General features: G+C 40.6%; 1 protein-coding gene and 1 long non-coding RNA gene across 8 annotated transcripts in view; one reads left to right on the forward strand and one right to left on the reverse strand.

Annotated features, from left to right (window-relative positions):
- The window catches only part of AKAP6 (A-kinase anchoring protein 6), a 247,747-nt gene extending 236,710 nt beyond the window's left edge, over window positions 1-11,037 (forward strand). For 6 of the 7 annotated variants that reach the window (XM_083452109.1, XM_083452110.1, XM_083452107.1 and 3 more), the window contains 2 exons: window positions 1,500-4,873; window positions 10,058-11,037. In XM_083452109.1, coding sequence (XP_083308235.1) covers window positions 1,500-4,832 — 3,333 coding nt within the window. In that variant the 3' untranslated portion in view covers window positions 4,833-4,873; window positions 10,058-11,037. Of the gene's footprint in view, window positions 1-1,499; window positions 6,561-10,057 lie in introns of those variants that run through there. The other variant, XM_083452113.1, reaches the window with a different exon arrangement.
- The window catches only part of LOC310683811, a 56,427-nt gene that overhangs the window by 15,690 nt on the left and 25,153 nt on the right, over window positions 1-15,584 (reverse strand). The gene's annotated exons all lie outside the window — the stretch shown is intronic.

Genomic DNA, 15,584 nt, shown 5'->3' on the forward strand with positions numbered 1-15,584 from the left:
AAACGCCAGGGGTTGAACTGAAGAACTTCCACATGCAATGCAAAGCAGATGCTAAGGTAATGCCAGGTGGTTTCCTGATAGTTTAGCAGGATGTTTCTGGTGCCTTGGCTGGCAAATCGCTTGAAGACACCTCTGCAGTGGCGGAGCAAGCCGATTGGGTGGCGCACATGCCCTGTGCCCAGGGGCGGGACCAACCGCCTGCGGGGCAGGGCAAGCTGGGGCAGGGTGCTCCGTGGGGCCTCCAAGGAGTCTGCCTGCCTCCTCCCACTCAGCTGCCCTACAGCTGATGGGGAGGCGGCAGGCAGACCATTTGGGCAGCACGGAGCCTGCAGGTGCCCAAGCCACCGCGTCACTCCCAGGAGAGATGTGTGGCTTGGGTGTGCTGCAGGCCCTGCGGTGAGTGCCGCCTGGCATTTTGTCACTGCCTGAGGGGTGACAGACTTCCTGGCTAAACTGACAGAGGTAGCCACTTATCTCAGGACATCAGCAATCATGCTGAGACTTCCTCTTTTAGTGTGGTGTTGCTCAGGACATCATGGTTGCCATGAGAAGCATTACACTATTACCACCATATTGTATTACAAACCAAAAACATGTAGGTTATACATTGGGTGGACTGTTCAGTACCGGCCTAGTATTTGAGCATGATTGAACAGTCTCCTCTGTCGTTGTCAGATTGTTATATGATTATAGTTAGAATAGTCACTCCCTGTCTCTAAAAGCCAAACTAGATATGGCACTAAATTTATCACTTTGAAGCATACTGGGTTGTGGAGTGGGCAGGAGGGGCATTGAGTGGGACCACAGCACGCAGTAGGGGAAGTTTAACCTTGGCTCTCCAGCTGCAATTGTAACAAAAAAAAAAACCCCACCTCATCTTGTCTTCTACACAGATAATCCAAGGCATCCTAAAACTAGCACCAGTTTCCTGAGGAGTTTGTGGTGCTGATCCTGTTTGTGGCTATGGGTGGGGAGACAGACAGTTGAGTCATTGAAATACACTGCAGATTTGCACCTCACCAGATCCAATACCAGCAGCCTCAACCTTGAGTTTGGGAGCCACCAATTGGACGAGGCAGAATAGGCTGAAGCTTAGACGAGCTGGAGTTTATGTTGCATGGTGACCCCTAGATTCTAGAGAAAGAAGGAACTGCTGTTTTTAATGCGGTTCATCCTTGGTTAAGCAGGTATGAGGGATTCTGTTGAACTCACCGCTATTGCTAGATTTCTAGTTTAGCAGCCCAATGCCCAGTGAACTTCATAGCTTAGATAGAATCTGAATGAGCTTTTCTATGTCCACACTCTGAACTTTACCTATTGCTCTTTACTGTTATTTATTGTATTTCAGTAATTTATCTCTTGTTTTATGCAGCATAGCAAAACTGATGAGAAATGGGCTTTTTACAAGGAGTAAGGAACTATGTATTGACTTTCAGTTATGGAGGTGGGATGTACTGTTTGTGATTTAACTGATTATTCTATTTCTCTGTTTTTAACAGGAATCTCTGAATGTTATCGATCCAAGCTTAATGGAGCTGAATGGCACAAATGAAGATGCACTAGAATGGGATGAAATGGATATAAGTAATACGTTGATTAGCGTTAATGAGGAATTCAATGAGCTTGATCAAGAACTGAAGCAAGATGACACAAAACTGAACTCTCCCTATGAAGCATGTGGTAATAATGACAGTCCCAAACAGGAGGAAAATCCCACTGTACATGAAAATTGCCTCAGCAGCCCAAGCATTACAGCATCTCCAGGTCCACAAGTCTACCAAGTGTACAGCCTTCACAATGTAGAGCTATCAGGGGAAAATCATATATCTCTAATGAAAAAGACACCCAAATCCTCCACACTTACACACTTGGACACGTTAAAGAAGCATGTGAATAAGAACTCTTTGTTGTCACCAACCAAAAATTTGCCAGAACTAATGGGCAGGACCACTTTGACAAGCCCACAGAATTATATGTATCACAGCGGAAATGTAAGTAGGCATTCTGACAGTCAGAATAAAACAGTCAATGGAAGTGAGGCAGAAGCTATCCAAAATCCTGATGTCCATTTGCAAAATGATACAGATAGAAAGCAGGGTAATTCTGTGACTAGCATTTCAGATTCCCAGTTAGGGAATATAGTTGATGTGATAAAACAAAATTTAAAGCAAGCGGATGGGGAGATCCATTTTAATTTCTTAAATACTTCCCAGTCAAAGTCCAGCGACAGAGCTAAAAGCCTGGGCAGCATCGCCCATCAGGGTTCTGAGGCTTCAGAAGAGTTGCAACAAGGAAAACACAATGTCTTTACATTTTATGACTATTCTTACCTTCAGGGTTCCAAATTCAAACTACCAATGATAATGAAACAATCAAACTCAGAAAAAGCACATAAGCAGGGTAGTTTGCTTCATGGCTTTTATTTTGATAAAGTCCCCTTGAAATCGGAACATCAACCTTTAGAGTTCAAGCCACTTGTATCTACAGATGAGATTGCTTTCTCAACCAACTTGGATGATGGAGACCCCAAACACTGTGAATTTGTGGAGGATTTGAAGAAACTGAGCGACCCAACAAATGCAAAGCTGTGCCCAACTTTATCTCATAGCTCTTCTTTAGACTCCCTTTCGGTGACAAATGAGTTGTTTGGCCCCACTGTTTTTAGAAGTGGAGATGGGCTTCATCGTAGCACATCCTTGGAGAGTTGGCTAACACCCTACAAAAGCAATGAAGATCTTTTTAGTTGCAATGGCTCTGGAGACCTAAGTGGAAGTAGTGATTCAGTTGGGGAACTTAGCAAAAGGACCTTAGACCTTCTGAATCGTCTAGAAAATATCCAGAGCCCTTTAGACCAAAAAATAAAGCGTAGCATCTCCGATATCACACTCCAAAGCACTTCTCAAAGAATGTCCTTGGCTGGCCAGTTGTCATTGGATATTGCGTCCTCTATCAATGAAGATTCGCCGGCTTCTCTCACTGAGCTAAGCAGCAGTGATGACCTGTCTTTGTGCTCTGAAGATATTGTACTGCACAGAAATAAAGCACCAGATTCAAATGCATCATTCAGAAAACACCTCAGTCGGTCGGTAGCTGATGAGAGCGATGTCAACGTTAGCATGATTGTTAATGTTTCCTGTACCTCCGCTTGCACTGATGATGAAGATGATAGTGATTTGCTATCAAGTTCTACTCTCACCTTGACTGAGGAAGAGCTAGGCATTAAAGATGAAGATGATGATTCTAGTATTGCAACTGATGAGGATATTTATGAAGACTGCAATTTAATTTCAGGACTTGACTACATAAAGAATGAACTCTACACTTGGATCAGACCAAAATTTAATCTGACAAAGGAGAAGAGAAAGTGCAATCTGGATGATGAAATCCAGGGCTGTAAGAATTTAAGAAGTAATGAGACTTTGAAAGCAAAAGATTCATTGAGCATTGAAAAATTCTTGAATGATTCCATACGCAAGCTTTCAAAAAATAATGGCAACAGTAAGAACACATCAGAGAGCCATGATGAGTCAGGGACAAAAAGGCAAATGAAAAATGATGGCTTTCAAGTTTCCAAAGATCACTTTGTGGATGACATGGAGAATGGAAATGTTACTATTACACAAGAAAGTCCAAAGGAAGAACATATTCAAATTTCAACTGCTGCCATGAATGTTAGCCCACTTAGTAAAGGAAGTGAAAATGAATGTTGTATCTGTGAAGCATTTACTGATAGTTCAGATGATTCACATATGGATGGTAAAGAGCCAGCTCAATTGTCAACAATATCCAGCTCTCAGAAAGAATATAAAAAACATACTCAGTTTGAAGGCCATTCTATTATAAAACCTTTTACAGAATTTGACTTGGATATGAAAAGTTCAGATATGGCATTACCAAAATCGCTACCAAATGATCAACAAAGCAGAACAGGAATTAGTGAACATGGTGGAGATTGCTGTGCATCTTTAAAATCAAATGAAGCAGAAGAAAATGCATCAGCTGGCTGTAGTGATTCCTGTTGTAGCTGTGAAACTGCTGCTTTTGATAAAAGAAATGAGGAGGATTGTTCAGTGCACAACTTTGTGATGGAGATAATTGACATGGCCTCAACAGCCTTAAAGAACAAGTCTCAGCCTGAAAGTGAACAACCAGCTGTTCCACATTCATTAGCCCAGATCAGGGAAAAGGTTCTAGAACATTCTCACAGACCCATTCAACTTAGAAAAGGTGATTTTTATTCGTACCTCTCACTTTCTTCTCATGACAGTGACTGTGGGGAGGTAACTAAATATGTTGAAGAAAAGACCAGCACTCCAGTCCCTCTAGACTTTGCGGAAAATATTGAATGCTTTTTTGAAGCCTGTCCTGAAGATGAACGAGTGGAACAGCAGGGATATCTTCCTGACAGTGAAGTGGAAGTAAAATACGAAGCCCTGGATTTAACAGATGAACCTAAAACATCTGCTGAATGTAGTGGCTTTTCTTTCTTAAGTGAGGAGATGGACATCAGCATGCCTGGCTCTCTTAGCCAGATGATATCAGATAATTTAAGTTATGCTAGTGAATCTTTGAGTCTGGACATCCCTAATGAATGTCCAGTCTTGAATTCCTTCCCAAATAACTCTAAAGAAAATCATCTCAGAGAGCCACTTGAGATCGCAAGGTCTGAAGAAGGTTTTGCTTCCTCTATAAAGGCCTCAGCTGAAGCCATTCAATTAACGCCTGATCACTTGAAAGAGAAGGATGTTTTGCACCAGGACACTAAAACTCTTACATGTGAAGAAAACCTCCTGCATCTTCACAAAGAAAGGCACATAAATACACAGAGGTAGAATGTATTCCTCCATGGACACACATGTTGTTTCATAAAGAGGTAGGTACTAAACACTATGAGCTTTGCTTATTGCTGACATGACTATAATGAAGCAGGAAATGTGTGGCCTTTCAGAGTTTTCGAGTAGATCATAGCATTCTGTCTCTTGAATTAAAAACCATTCCAGGCCACTTCTTTTATGTTTAAGATACAGATACAGACTCAGATAAACAAGCATCAGCTGAGAATGGCAAATATGCATTCAAATCACTACCTTTATTTGTCAAGATTCACAAAAGCAGGAGCTGATCCCTAGCTGATCACTTCACATATTTCCTTCCCTGTGAAAAGCAGCTAGTTAAATACTATTTTCAGCTGATGTGAACAGCATTCATTTTGTACTTTGGCTCAATCTGTGCTCAAAAAAGAAAGAAAGAAAGAAAGAACTAGCCCTTGTGTGATTCAGACTTCTTGGTTGCATTTCCTCAGATATTTGTACTATGCAAAATTACCCAATGAATCCAAGAGAAATCAGTAGCAATCTTCTTTCTGCAATGCAGCAGTTATCAGTGGAAGCAGATTCAAAAGAGATGCAATACTGTCCCACTATGTTGGGGAAAAGGAAGATGGGAGAAACTGAGCGTTACACCTAGTATATTCTGGGCTTTCCTCAACAGCCTTTTGCTTCCTATCTGGGTAACTCTGCTCAGAGACAGCAAACCCATGAGGGTGAATATAGCTGATCCTGCCTCTGTTGATGGGGAAGGAAAGTTAAGATGAGAGGATCTCCACTTGCTCTCTTGGTTCTAGGTTACCCAACTCACTACAGCCTTCTGTAGGCATTCAGGAAAATGGCTTAACACATTTGCGGAGGGCAGGGGACAGCAATGAGTGCACTAGGCCCCCACCCTCATCCCCATCCCCATCTGTGAGTTGGATTGTGGCTGTCTATATTGGAGTGTTTCCTGTAACTTGGAGGCTTCCTGTGTGATGTAGATCACTGTAAAAAGCAGGGTTCCACATCACACAGGAAGCCTACATAAATGGAAGCACTCTGCAACTCAGCAAGTACACTTGTTACTGTTCTCTGCTCTGTCACACACATTAGATTAGCCAGTTTCTTAAATGCCTGGAGAAAACATGTAAGACAGGAGAAAGGAACAGCACATGGAAATGCACTCTCTAAAGCTATTCCTTTCCGGTGATTGCTATATGGGAATGCACACTGCCCTACTGAAATAGAAAAATGACCCTTCTCTATTGAAGTACTGTATGGGCAGCTTGGAAGAGGATAGTGGTATCTTTCGCAGGTGCCCAAGTATGATGTGATCCTGCACCCCCATTGCCCTGAGCTGTAGAAACAACAGGAGGATGACACAGTTAAGGGAGAAGCACTCACAGCAATTTCATGAGAGTTCCAACAGAACTACAATGTTTACCATTTCTGTAACACGGGATATATACATAACACTCTACCACAGTGGAATCAAGTAATGCAGAGAGGAATATTAATTTCATTGGCCTAACTCTGCAAAGGATTGTGTTGAAAGAGTCTGCAGCAGTTTAAGGACTAGTACCTTTGGGCTACAATCCTATACATGCTTGCTTGGGAATAAGCCTCATTTAACTCAACAGGCTTATTTTTTGAGTAGACATATGTAATCTGATTCTATTGTTATTGTGGTTTAATATTTCTTGGACTACAAAAGCTTATGTCACAATAAACATAATGATTTTTGAAGTGCCACAGGTCTCTGTGATTCTTTTTTCCCTGCCAAAGACAAACACAGGTTTCTCTTTTTACCATTTGCTTCTGCAAAGATAGACAGTGTTTTGATGATAAATCTATGTTATATGCCCTAGTCCAGCTTCGGAGTTCCCTGTGTGGATTACTTGCTGGTTCAGGAACTCTGAGCATAAACTACATGTACATCTAAAGGAGGATATTTTATATGCATTAAAATTCTTTCATTGGGATACACATCCTGATGTGCACCCCCATTTGAATTTAGTATTTCATAAATGCCTTTTAAAGTGCAATTTGAGATGGATTGGGGAACATGTCCATAGAAAATTGGTATTTCCAGTGCAACCTCTGCTCCTGTGAACTTATTTCATTTCTTGTGGTATCCAGCATTGACAAAGTACCATCCCATGGGCCCATTTTTCCACCTCATTATCTGTGATCAGAACACTACTATTTATTCACACTGTATTTTAACAACACTCTGTGTAGCGAAAACAGTTTTGCAGTTTTTACACAAGCACCATTTATTCTGGAGAAATTCCAGCACGGCAACTGCTTGTGAACTCCTGAGATTAAGAGACAGTGCAGTCGCTGCTACGGCCAGCTCAACCTCTGAAAACACCCGATTGTGTGAATTGTGCAAAGGCGTGAGCAGCATAATGTTAACATTCAAGTGAACTACCATTGCTCGTTCACTCAGAGTAAGACCCACTGAGTTCAATGGGGCATACTCCCAGGTTAGTCTGTATAGCAAGGTTAGCCAACATACTGCCCTCCAGATATTGTTGAACTAAGAACCTCATCAGCCCAAGCCATCACTGCCAGTGTTCAGGAATACTTGGAGTCATAATCCAACAACACCTACAGATCACTAAGACTGCCCTTGTTTGTGGGATTGCAGCCTCAAGATGGCTTTATGTGTGGAAGTCCAGGCGCATTTTGCTGGGGAACTCTGGGTCAGAGTACTGTTTATGTTACAGTGAAAGGAAACTCTCTGCCGAAGGCTCTGGTATCTGTATTTTCAATGGATTCTAGAAGTCCCTTCCCCCCACTGTAAGAGCTTAGTCGATACTTTAACTTCATCTCTCATGCTATGGGAAATGAATTAGAGGCAATCTATCCTAATTTGTTAACTTATTCAAATAACAGTTATTATACTTAACTATGCTAAAGATTATCTTTTTGGTGGCAGATTGTTTATTTTTTTGATGAGCCTAATTACTGATTTTCCAAAGGTAATTTACATTTATTACTAATACATCTCTTAAAATGTGACAGATAAATGTTGTTCCCATAAGTGTATTATGAAAAAAGTTACTATTTAAAAACACATTATTTAATTTGAAAGATAAATGGCAAACACCATTATTTTTTTTTCCTGGAGCACCTGTGCTGCTAAGCTCATTAAAATGTGTGATTTTATGTGGAGCTGTGATACTTAAGAGAAAAAATTATCTATGGTATATGTGTACCCTAAAAATAAACTCAGTTCGCAAAGGTGACAGTATGCATATTTACCAACGTAGCTCAACTAATTTCACATGATTTTTGCTCCAGCTGCAAGCCAGAATAAAGCTGTTGTGAGCAAATCTATTTTGCCACTGAATGTATCTAAGTTGTAATCTCATTCTTTTAGCACCGTGCTATAAAATTGACCATTAAGCAAAAGTAATAGCAGCTTTGAAAAGTTCTATATCAGGAGTGATAATTCTATCCTGTCATCTGGTGTGGTTTAATACTGCACTACTGTTGTTGTTTTTAATTTCCTCATGGAGGTGAAAGCTTCCAAAGAATAAATATACAAAGCAGATGAGATCTCACACTCTTCTGTTGTTGCGTTGAGTATGACCCATGACCCTCCCCACCTGTAGAATTTTTTAAGGAACTTAGGAAGATGCCTTATACCAAGTCAGAATATTTGTTCCCTTTGTCTAGCATGGTTTCCTCTGACTCTGGCAGAAGTCTTTCCCATTGGCTGCTACTTCATCTTTTGAGCTGGAGATGCCACAGATTGAAGGTGGAACCTTCTACATGCAAGAATGTGCTCTTCCACTGAGCTGTCTCCCCTTCCCTGTGGTAGAGTCCCCTCTCTTCCTGCAACAGTGCTAGAACTGGCCACCATTTGTACACATGGAGCACAGTTATGGAGGCAACGCATTTGCATAAGCCAGATCCCACTCAAAGATCACCCTCTTGGGTGACTGATTCCGGTTCATATGTGGGGGGTTTTCTGTATCCTTCATTTCAGTATATATCCTCAGACAATCACATATCACAGCAAATTTGTTCCGGGATGCCTGATTCCAGGCAGAAATACTGGGTAGTACCCAACTGAATTGTACTCAGACCCACTGAAGTTAATTTATGCATATTAGTCACAACTAGCCAACCAGTTGTTGTTTTTTAATTCCCTGATATCGATGTAAGTTTAGATGTTTGAAATGCATAGAGTCCTAGAGTGAGGTTTTTTTAATTGAAAGCCCACTACTACAAGTTTTAAGAACAGGCATGCTACAAACTTCCCAATGATACATTAGGTTCCAGTTCAAACCACATGCCTGTGCTTTGCTTTTTTTAAATACAATTTTGTGCAAACACCATTTTCTATAAAAAATAGAGAGGTCAGTTACAGCAAATAAGATCAAAGCTGAAGGTACCTGGATAGAAGCAGCTATTTCCACTTAATTTGGAAGGCATATAATGCAAGCCTGGAGTGCCACCTCGGAAATGCTTGAGAGAGGTACTTTGTACTAATCTCTTAGCTGTATTCTGACAGTTATTTCTTCATAATCCTCATCATAAGCTTTGACTCTTTGTTGCATAGGTTAACCCTAAACTCCAGGCCATGAAAGTTCTACCTAATGAAAAAGCACTCATTGCTCTCACGATATATTAATGCAGCATCTTATATTTACAAACTGTTTGCGTGAGTCCTCTCACTTTGTTGACTCGCTTGTTTTATTCTTCAGGGAGCTATAAATGATAACTTAAATAGTTTGTGTAACCTACTTACACCCCAAGCCTAAACAGATTACTTGGAAGTAAGTTCCCCTGGTTTTAATGGGACTTACTTCCATGTAATGGGTTTAGGGCTGGAGATTATTTTGGTTGGTTGGCCTTTATTGAGTCATGCATTCCTATTGATTGGTACACTTGCAAAAGGCAGAGAAGGTAAGTTCACAGGCACCTGAAAGGACAGGATGGAGGGAAAAGGTCAGGCTTGATTATTTCCCCTGTGCCTTTTGAAACTAAATCTTGTTTTATAAAAATCAATGAGGTTTCTACATCAATAAAAAGACATCTCTCTGATAGTGACTTAAACCTCAGGCTGTGAAAAATTGTTGCTCGTATCCTGTCATTTCTTATTTTTTTGCATATAAGTACATTGGTATGAGGTCATGGAGTAGCTATTTTTGGTTGGTCTGAAACGGGCTTGTGCTTTGTAAATGAAAATGTACTTCATGTAACCTGCTATTACCTTTTTCTTTTTCTTTTAGAAACTTGGCTGCATTTCAAGTGCAGGCTCATCCTCTAAACTCTGGGATGACCTCTAATTCCATTGTATCACTGCCTTTTGTTACACTTGACTCCCAAGATAAATTTTCCTTCCAACTGTGATTTGTCCATGTTGGTTTTGTGACCAGGATGCATATGCTGATCCTGTTTCAATTTTCACTTTTGCTTTGTAACAAAACCATTTGCTTTCATATGGATTTCTTTCCCAAGCTACCTCTTAACAACTTACCCTTCCAAATTTGTATGTCTCTGTATTTTCTTTTCAGCCACAAAGTTTTTGGGGTTTTTAAAAAATGATTTTGCAGTTCCACAGAATGTATTATTATTCTGGATCACCATTTCTGAATTGTAAATGTCAGTTATTCTCCTATTTTATGTATTAAATTTGATATTTTATGTGTATAATGCATATTGTTTATAGAAAGTATTTTATGTTATAGAATGGGAATTTTATTTGATTGCAGCGAAAAGAAAAGTCCCTCGTGCTCTTGAATCAACACAGTGGAAGTTACACAAAAGAAATACAAATGCATCCTTTCATTTTAATTTTACAAGATTGATCTATGCAACACTTCAAGAAACAACTACACAGTGTTGTATATTAAGAACTGTTAACATTCTACTGAATTAAGTACAACATTTTGGTTTTCTACAATGCTTCTTGAGGTGGTAATCAGAAAAAAAACCCACATTTAAAAAAATTGTGCCTTGCTGTATTTCTTATAACATTTATTAAAAAGCTGCTTTCATAGTAAAATTATGTTGGTTTGAAGGAAGGAAATAGCAAGGTGTGAATAATTTCTGTATATATGTATAACCAAGTGTAAACATTGATGTATAATTACAGTATAAAATGCTTTAATGTTTGTGATGCCCAGTGGTGTGGAAAACATAAGCCTTAAAACCACTAGATTGCATGATAATTAGAACTGGCATAATAAATGTAGTTTACTGGGGAAAATTTGGAATTGGCTCTCATTTACCTGAATCCTGTTTAAAAGCAAGCAATGCATACAGTTTCTAAAAACTATCTATACAGTCCCAGTCAGTACTGTGTAGGCAATATAAGAATGTATAATGAGGACACCTAAGTCTATGCACAGACCAAACACTGATGATTTGCCCAAACATCTTGGCCATTGCATTCAAAAAAAAGTTGTTTTATTTATTATTGCATTTCTATCCCGCCTTTCCTCCAATGTTACTGCATTTCTATCCTGCCTTTCCTCCAAGCAGCTCAAGGTGGTATATATGGTTCCCATTCTCCTCCTCCTCATGGTTATCCCAACACCAACCCTGTGAGATAGGTTAGGCTGAGAGAATGTGACTGGCCCAAGGTCACCTGTCATGGCTGAGTGGGGATCCGAACCCTGGACTCCCAGGTCCTAGAATAGCTAGAACTACTACACCCCACTGGCCTTTAAGATGCAGATATGATGGAGACCAGAGATCTTGCTGCTAGAAACTGAAGAATATATAAATATGTACATCACATTAGGGTTAATGTTCAGTGCTGGAATGTTTATTAGTTTTAGTTGCAGTAATGTAGAAAATGTACTATATATACATCACCATATTATATAGTATATATATATATGTGTATATTATATAGTATATATATGTTGATCCCTTGTTCCAAAATTTCCAAACCCACTTGGAGGCATTTTCAGCCCCATGGAGGAAGATACCTTCTACTAGTGCTGACTAAATAAGATCCTGAAAAAGATTTTGAGGGTGGGAGAACAGGGTAGGGGCTCCTGAATCCTTTAGGAAACTTCTTTTGTTCTAACCCCTGTGCTGATCAATTAACTTAAACGGGTAGATCCCTCCAGAAATGATGGTCTTAGAAGGCCTGCTTCTCTCTTCTCTCGCCACTTACATCAGTCTCTTCTTTAAACCTTAGCAGCATTACCTCAAATATGGTTCAAGTCTGCTGCTTGTTTATACTTCGAAACTAAGGCGGCAAAAGGGTTTCCTACTCTTGCAACCCTCATGGGTTCAGCTAAAACAGAACAGCTCCTTTCGCCAAAGTGCAATTTCTGATGCAGGTTTGGCCACTGCTGATGGTAGAAATGTCAGAGGTTTCTTATGTCCATGAAAGCAGCCAACAGAAACCTGTCAGCTTGCAAGGGTTTATCATGTGGTAAAAGGGTGAAGTGAAAATATGTTTGTGCATCCTCAGATCACCTTTCAGCTTTGCTGTTTAGTTGGCATGGTCCAAGTCTGGCCCCTGGCTTTTACAAAAGGTCCCAGAAAGGTGGATTGAGCCCTGCCTTGTATTGAGCCCTGAGGAAAATAATGTCATTTGGCTTCAAATACCAATACAAAGCTTGCCATTTTAAAAATGTGGTTGGAGAGGGGCTGCTTTGAGCCAGAAAGCATCTATATATGCTTGGAAAATAATATACACCAAGTTGAATTTCTCTGCACATATGATAAATAACTGGCTCCACTGGATATTAATCACAAAAATATCCTTGCATCCTAATTGTCCTAATAGTGCAATCAAATGTGTTCTAACTATTGTTTGTATTATGATGATGAGACTATTGCACTTAATCCAAAGTGGATTGTTTTTTAACATGGCAAACAGGACACAAGAGATGCATTTTCCAGCTGCTGACATTGTGGCAAGAATCAAAGAATGCCCCTTAGTCCCCTTAGGTTCTTACATTCATGCCAGTCCCAATTGATTAGTGCTGCGTTTGGCAATATCTCACTAGAAGTCTTTTAGAAGTGTTTTCCCCTTATGCACAGGGACTGTTTTCATGTGCTAATCTGATTACAAAAGAATATTTTTATCTGTGTTCTGTGCCAGTAAATATCAGGCTGCCTTGATATTTATTTTTATTTTACTTTTAATAGCTTTTTGCAACCACAGTTTACAACGGTACACTTTGCTTCAGGTAGTGCACACCGACTTGTTTGCAACTCTGGATGCAACAGTGAACACAAATCTGTTCCTCCAAAAGGGAATCCAACTTCCCCAGTTAGCCTTTGTTCTGCTTTCTTTTCCTCCATTGTATACAAAGGCAATACCTGGCCCTTAAGTCCCCAGATGACATCTAATGTCTAGATGCAGAGCTATAACAATTTGCAGGCAGCATTGTGCAGACGCAAAGTTAAGAAGGAGCAGATGAGGGGGTCTTAGGATATGTGACATATTGGACCAAACAGGCATAAGAAGAATCTGGATCAGGCCAATTACCCATCTAGTCCAGCATCCTGTTCTCACAGTGACCGACCAGATGCCTGTGGAAAGCTTGCAAACTGGCCATGAGTGCAACAGCCCTCTTTCCACTTGTGATTCCCAGCAACTGGAATTCAGAGGCATGATGCCTTTGACAGTGGAGATAGAGGGTAGCATTGTGGCGAGTAGCCACTGATAGCCTTGTCCTCCATGAATTTGTCTCTTAAAGCCATCCAAGTTGCAGGCCATCACAGCCTCCTGCAAGGCCCATAGTTTAACTATGTGCTGTGTGAAGATGTATTTTCATTTGTTTGTCATCAATCCTCTAACATTCAATTTCACCAGATTTCCATGAGCTGTAGTGTTACAAGAGAGGGAGTACAATGTTTATCCACTTTCTCCGTGCCATACATAATTTTATAAACTTCTGTCACGTCACCTTTGCTCAGCTTTTCTCTAAACTGAAAAGTCCCAAATGTGGCAACCTTTCCTCATAAGGAAGTTACTCCATTCCCCTAACCATTTTTATTGCCCTTTTCTGAATCTTTTCCAACTCTACTATATCCTCTTCAACACAATAGGGAGATCTGTCATCAAATTTCCCTCATTCAAAGTAGTTTGGAGAAGTGCTTTCTTAATTATAGCACCATTGAGGGAGGAACCATTTAGCTTTTTCTCCCCAATCCTGGTTCTATTTCACCTGACTCAATCACAAACACGCTGAGGCTGCTGTTGTTCCCATTTGTGGGAGGAAATATCAGGCCCTACACTCACTCCACATGAACATTATATGCTGCTGTTGTCATTATAGAATAATGATATGAATGACGCTCATCATTCATTAACTTAAGAGTGAACTATCCTACACGTTCCACTTTTCCAATGTGAAGGATACTGTTTTCTATTATTGAGTTTCATGTAAAACCATCTGTGATGTATGCACACATCGAGGGACAGGAGGGATAAAGTCTAGAGGTGGGATACTGGGTTCATACCAGTCATCATTCTAAACCACTAAACTATAGAGCCCAGGGCTTGCCAATCAGAAGGTCGACAGTTTGAATCCCCGCGACAGGGTGAGCTCCCATTGTTCGGTCCAGCTCCTGCCTACCTAGCAGTTTGAAAGCACATCAAAGTGCAAGTAGATAAATAGGTACCGCTCCGGCGGGAAGGTAAATGGTGTTTCTGTGCACAGCTCTGGTTTCTCCAGAAGCGGCTTAGTCATGCTGCCCACATGACCCGGACGCCGTCTGCGGACAAACGCCGGCTCCATCGGCCTATAGAGCGATATGAGCGCTATAGAGCGATATGAGTCGTCCGTGACTGGACTTAACTGTCAGGGGTCCTTTACCTTTTTACCAGTCATCATTCTTTCTCCTACTTTGAATGTCAGCTACTGTACTGTACTGCAAAATGTATCATGGGCATTTTGATTTTGGCATAAGCTCCTGGAGAGTAAAGAAGATGATGACAGATGACAGATTTTCTCACACCGGCCAAGTATTTGAGTAAGGTGTAAAATTGACCATGCAAGATGAACTCTCACTGGAGTCATTCTTAAAATATTTTTATGCCTGAATTTATGTGGTATTCATTTTAGTATAGGGTGCTCGACTAGGCCCTGGACTGGTAGCTTGCAGAATTTGATCTACAGTGGTACCTCGGGTTACATACACTTCAGGTTACATACGCTTCAGGTTACAGACTTCGCTAACCCAGAAATAGTGCTTCAGGTTAAGAACTTTGCTTCAGGATGAGAACAGAAATCGTGCTTTGGCGGCACTGCGGCAGCAGGAGGCCCCCATTAGCTAAAGTGGTGCTTCAGGTTAAGAACAGTTTCAGGTTAAGAACGGACCTCCGGAACGAATTAGGTACTTAACCCGAGGTACCACTGTATTTCTGTTTAAAAATGGGGATGTGGGGGATCTTCCAAAGAGACACTTTTGTGGAATAAGTTTGAACCTTTTTTCCTATCATAACATGACAGATATGAAAAAGTATTGAAATTAATGAAAGGTTTCTTAAGGATGATCTGTCATTCACCATTTTTTTCATAGCCCCGCTGCAGTGAAATGGACTAGTTGTGAATTTAGAAGGGATGAACAAAGATACCACAGTCCTTTCCGTGACATGTAATTAATCTGTGGGTTTTCACTGCTACGGCGAATGACAGGATCAGAAAGCCTGGTGGGACTGTGGCTGGAACTACATAAGCAGCTGAGGGATGAAAGCAGCCAAATGTGTGGCAATGGAAACCAACAAAATGACCACATAAGGAAACAAGGAGGTTGTCATGTTAAAAGTCGGAATATTTCTCC

The sequence above is a fragment of the Podarcis tiliguerta genome (assembly GCF_965153285.1).
Source record: "Podarcis tiliguerta genome assembly, chromosome: 1".
NCBI lineage: Eukaryota > Metazoa > Chordata > Lepidosauria > Squamata > Lacertidae > Podarcis > Podarcis tiliguerta.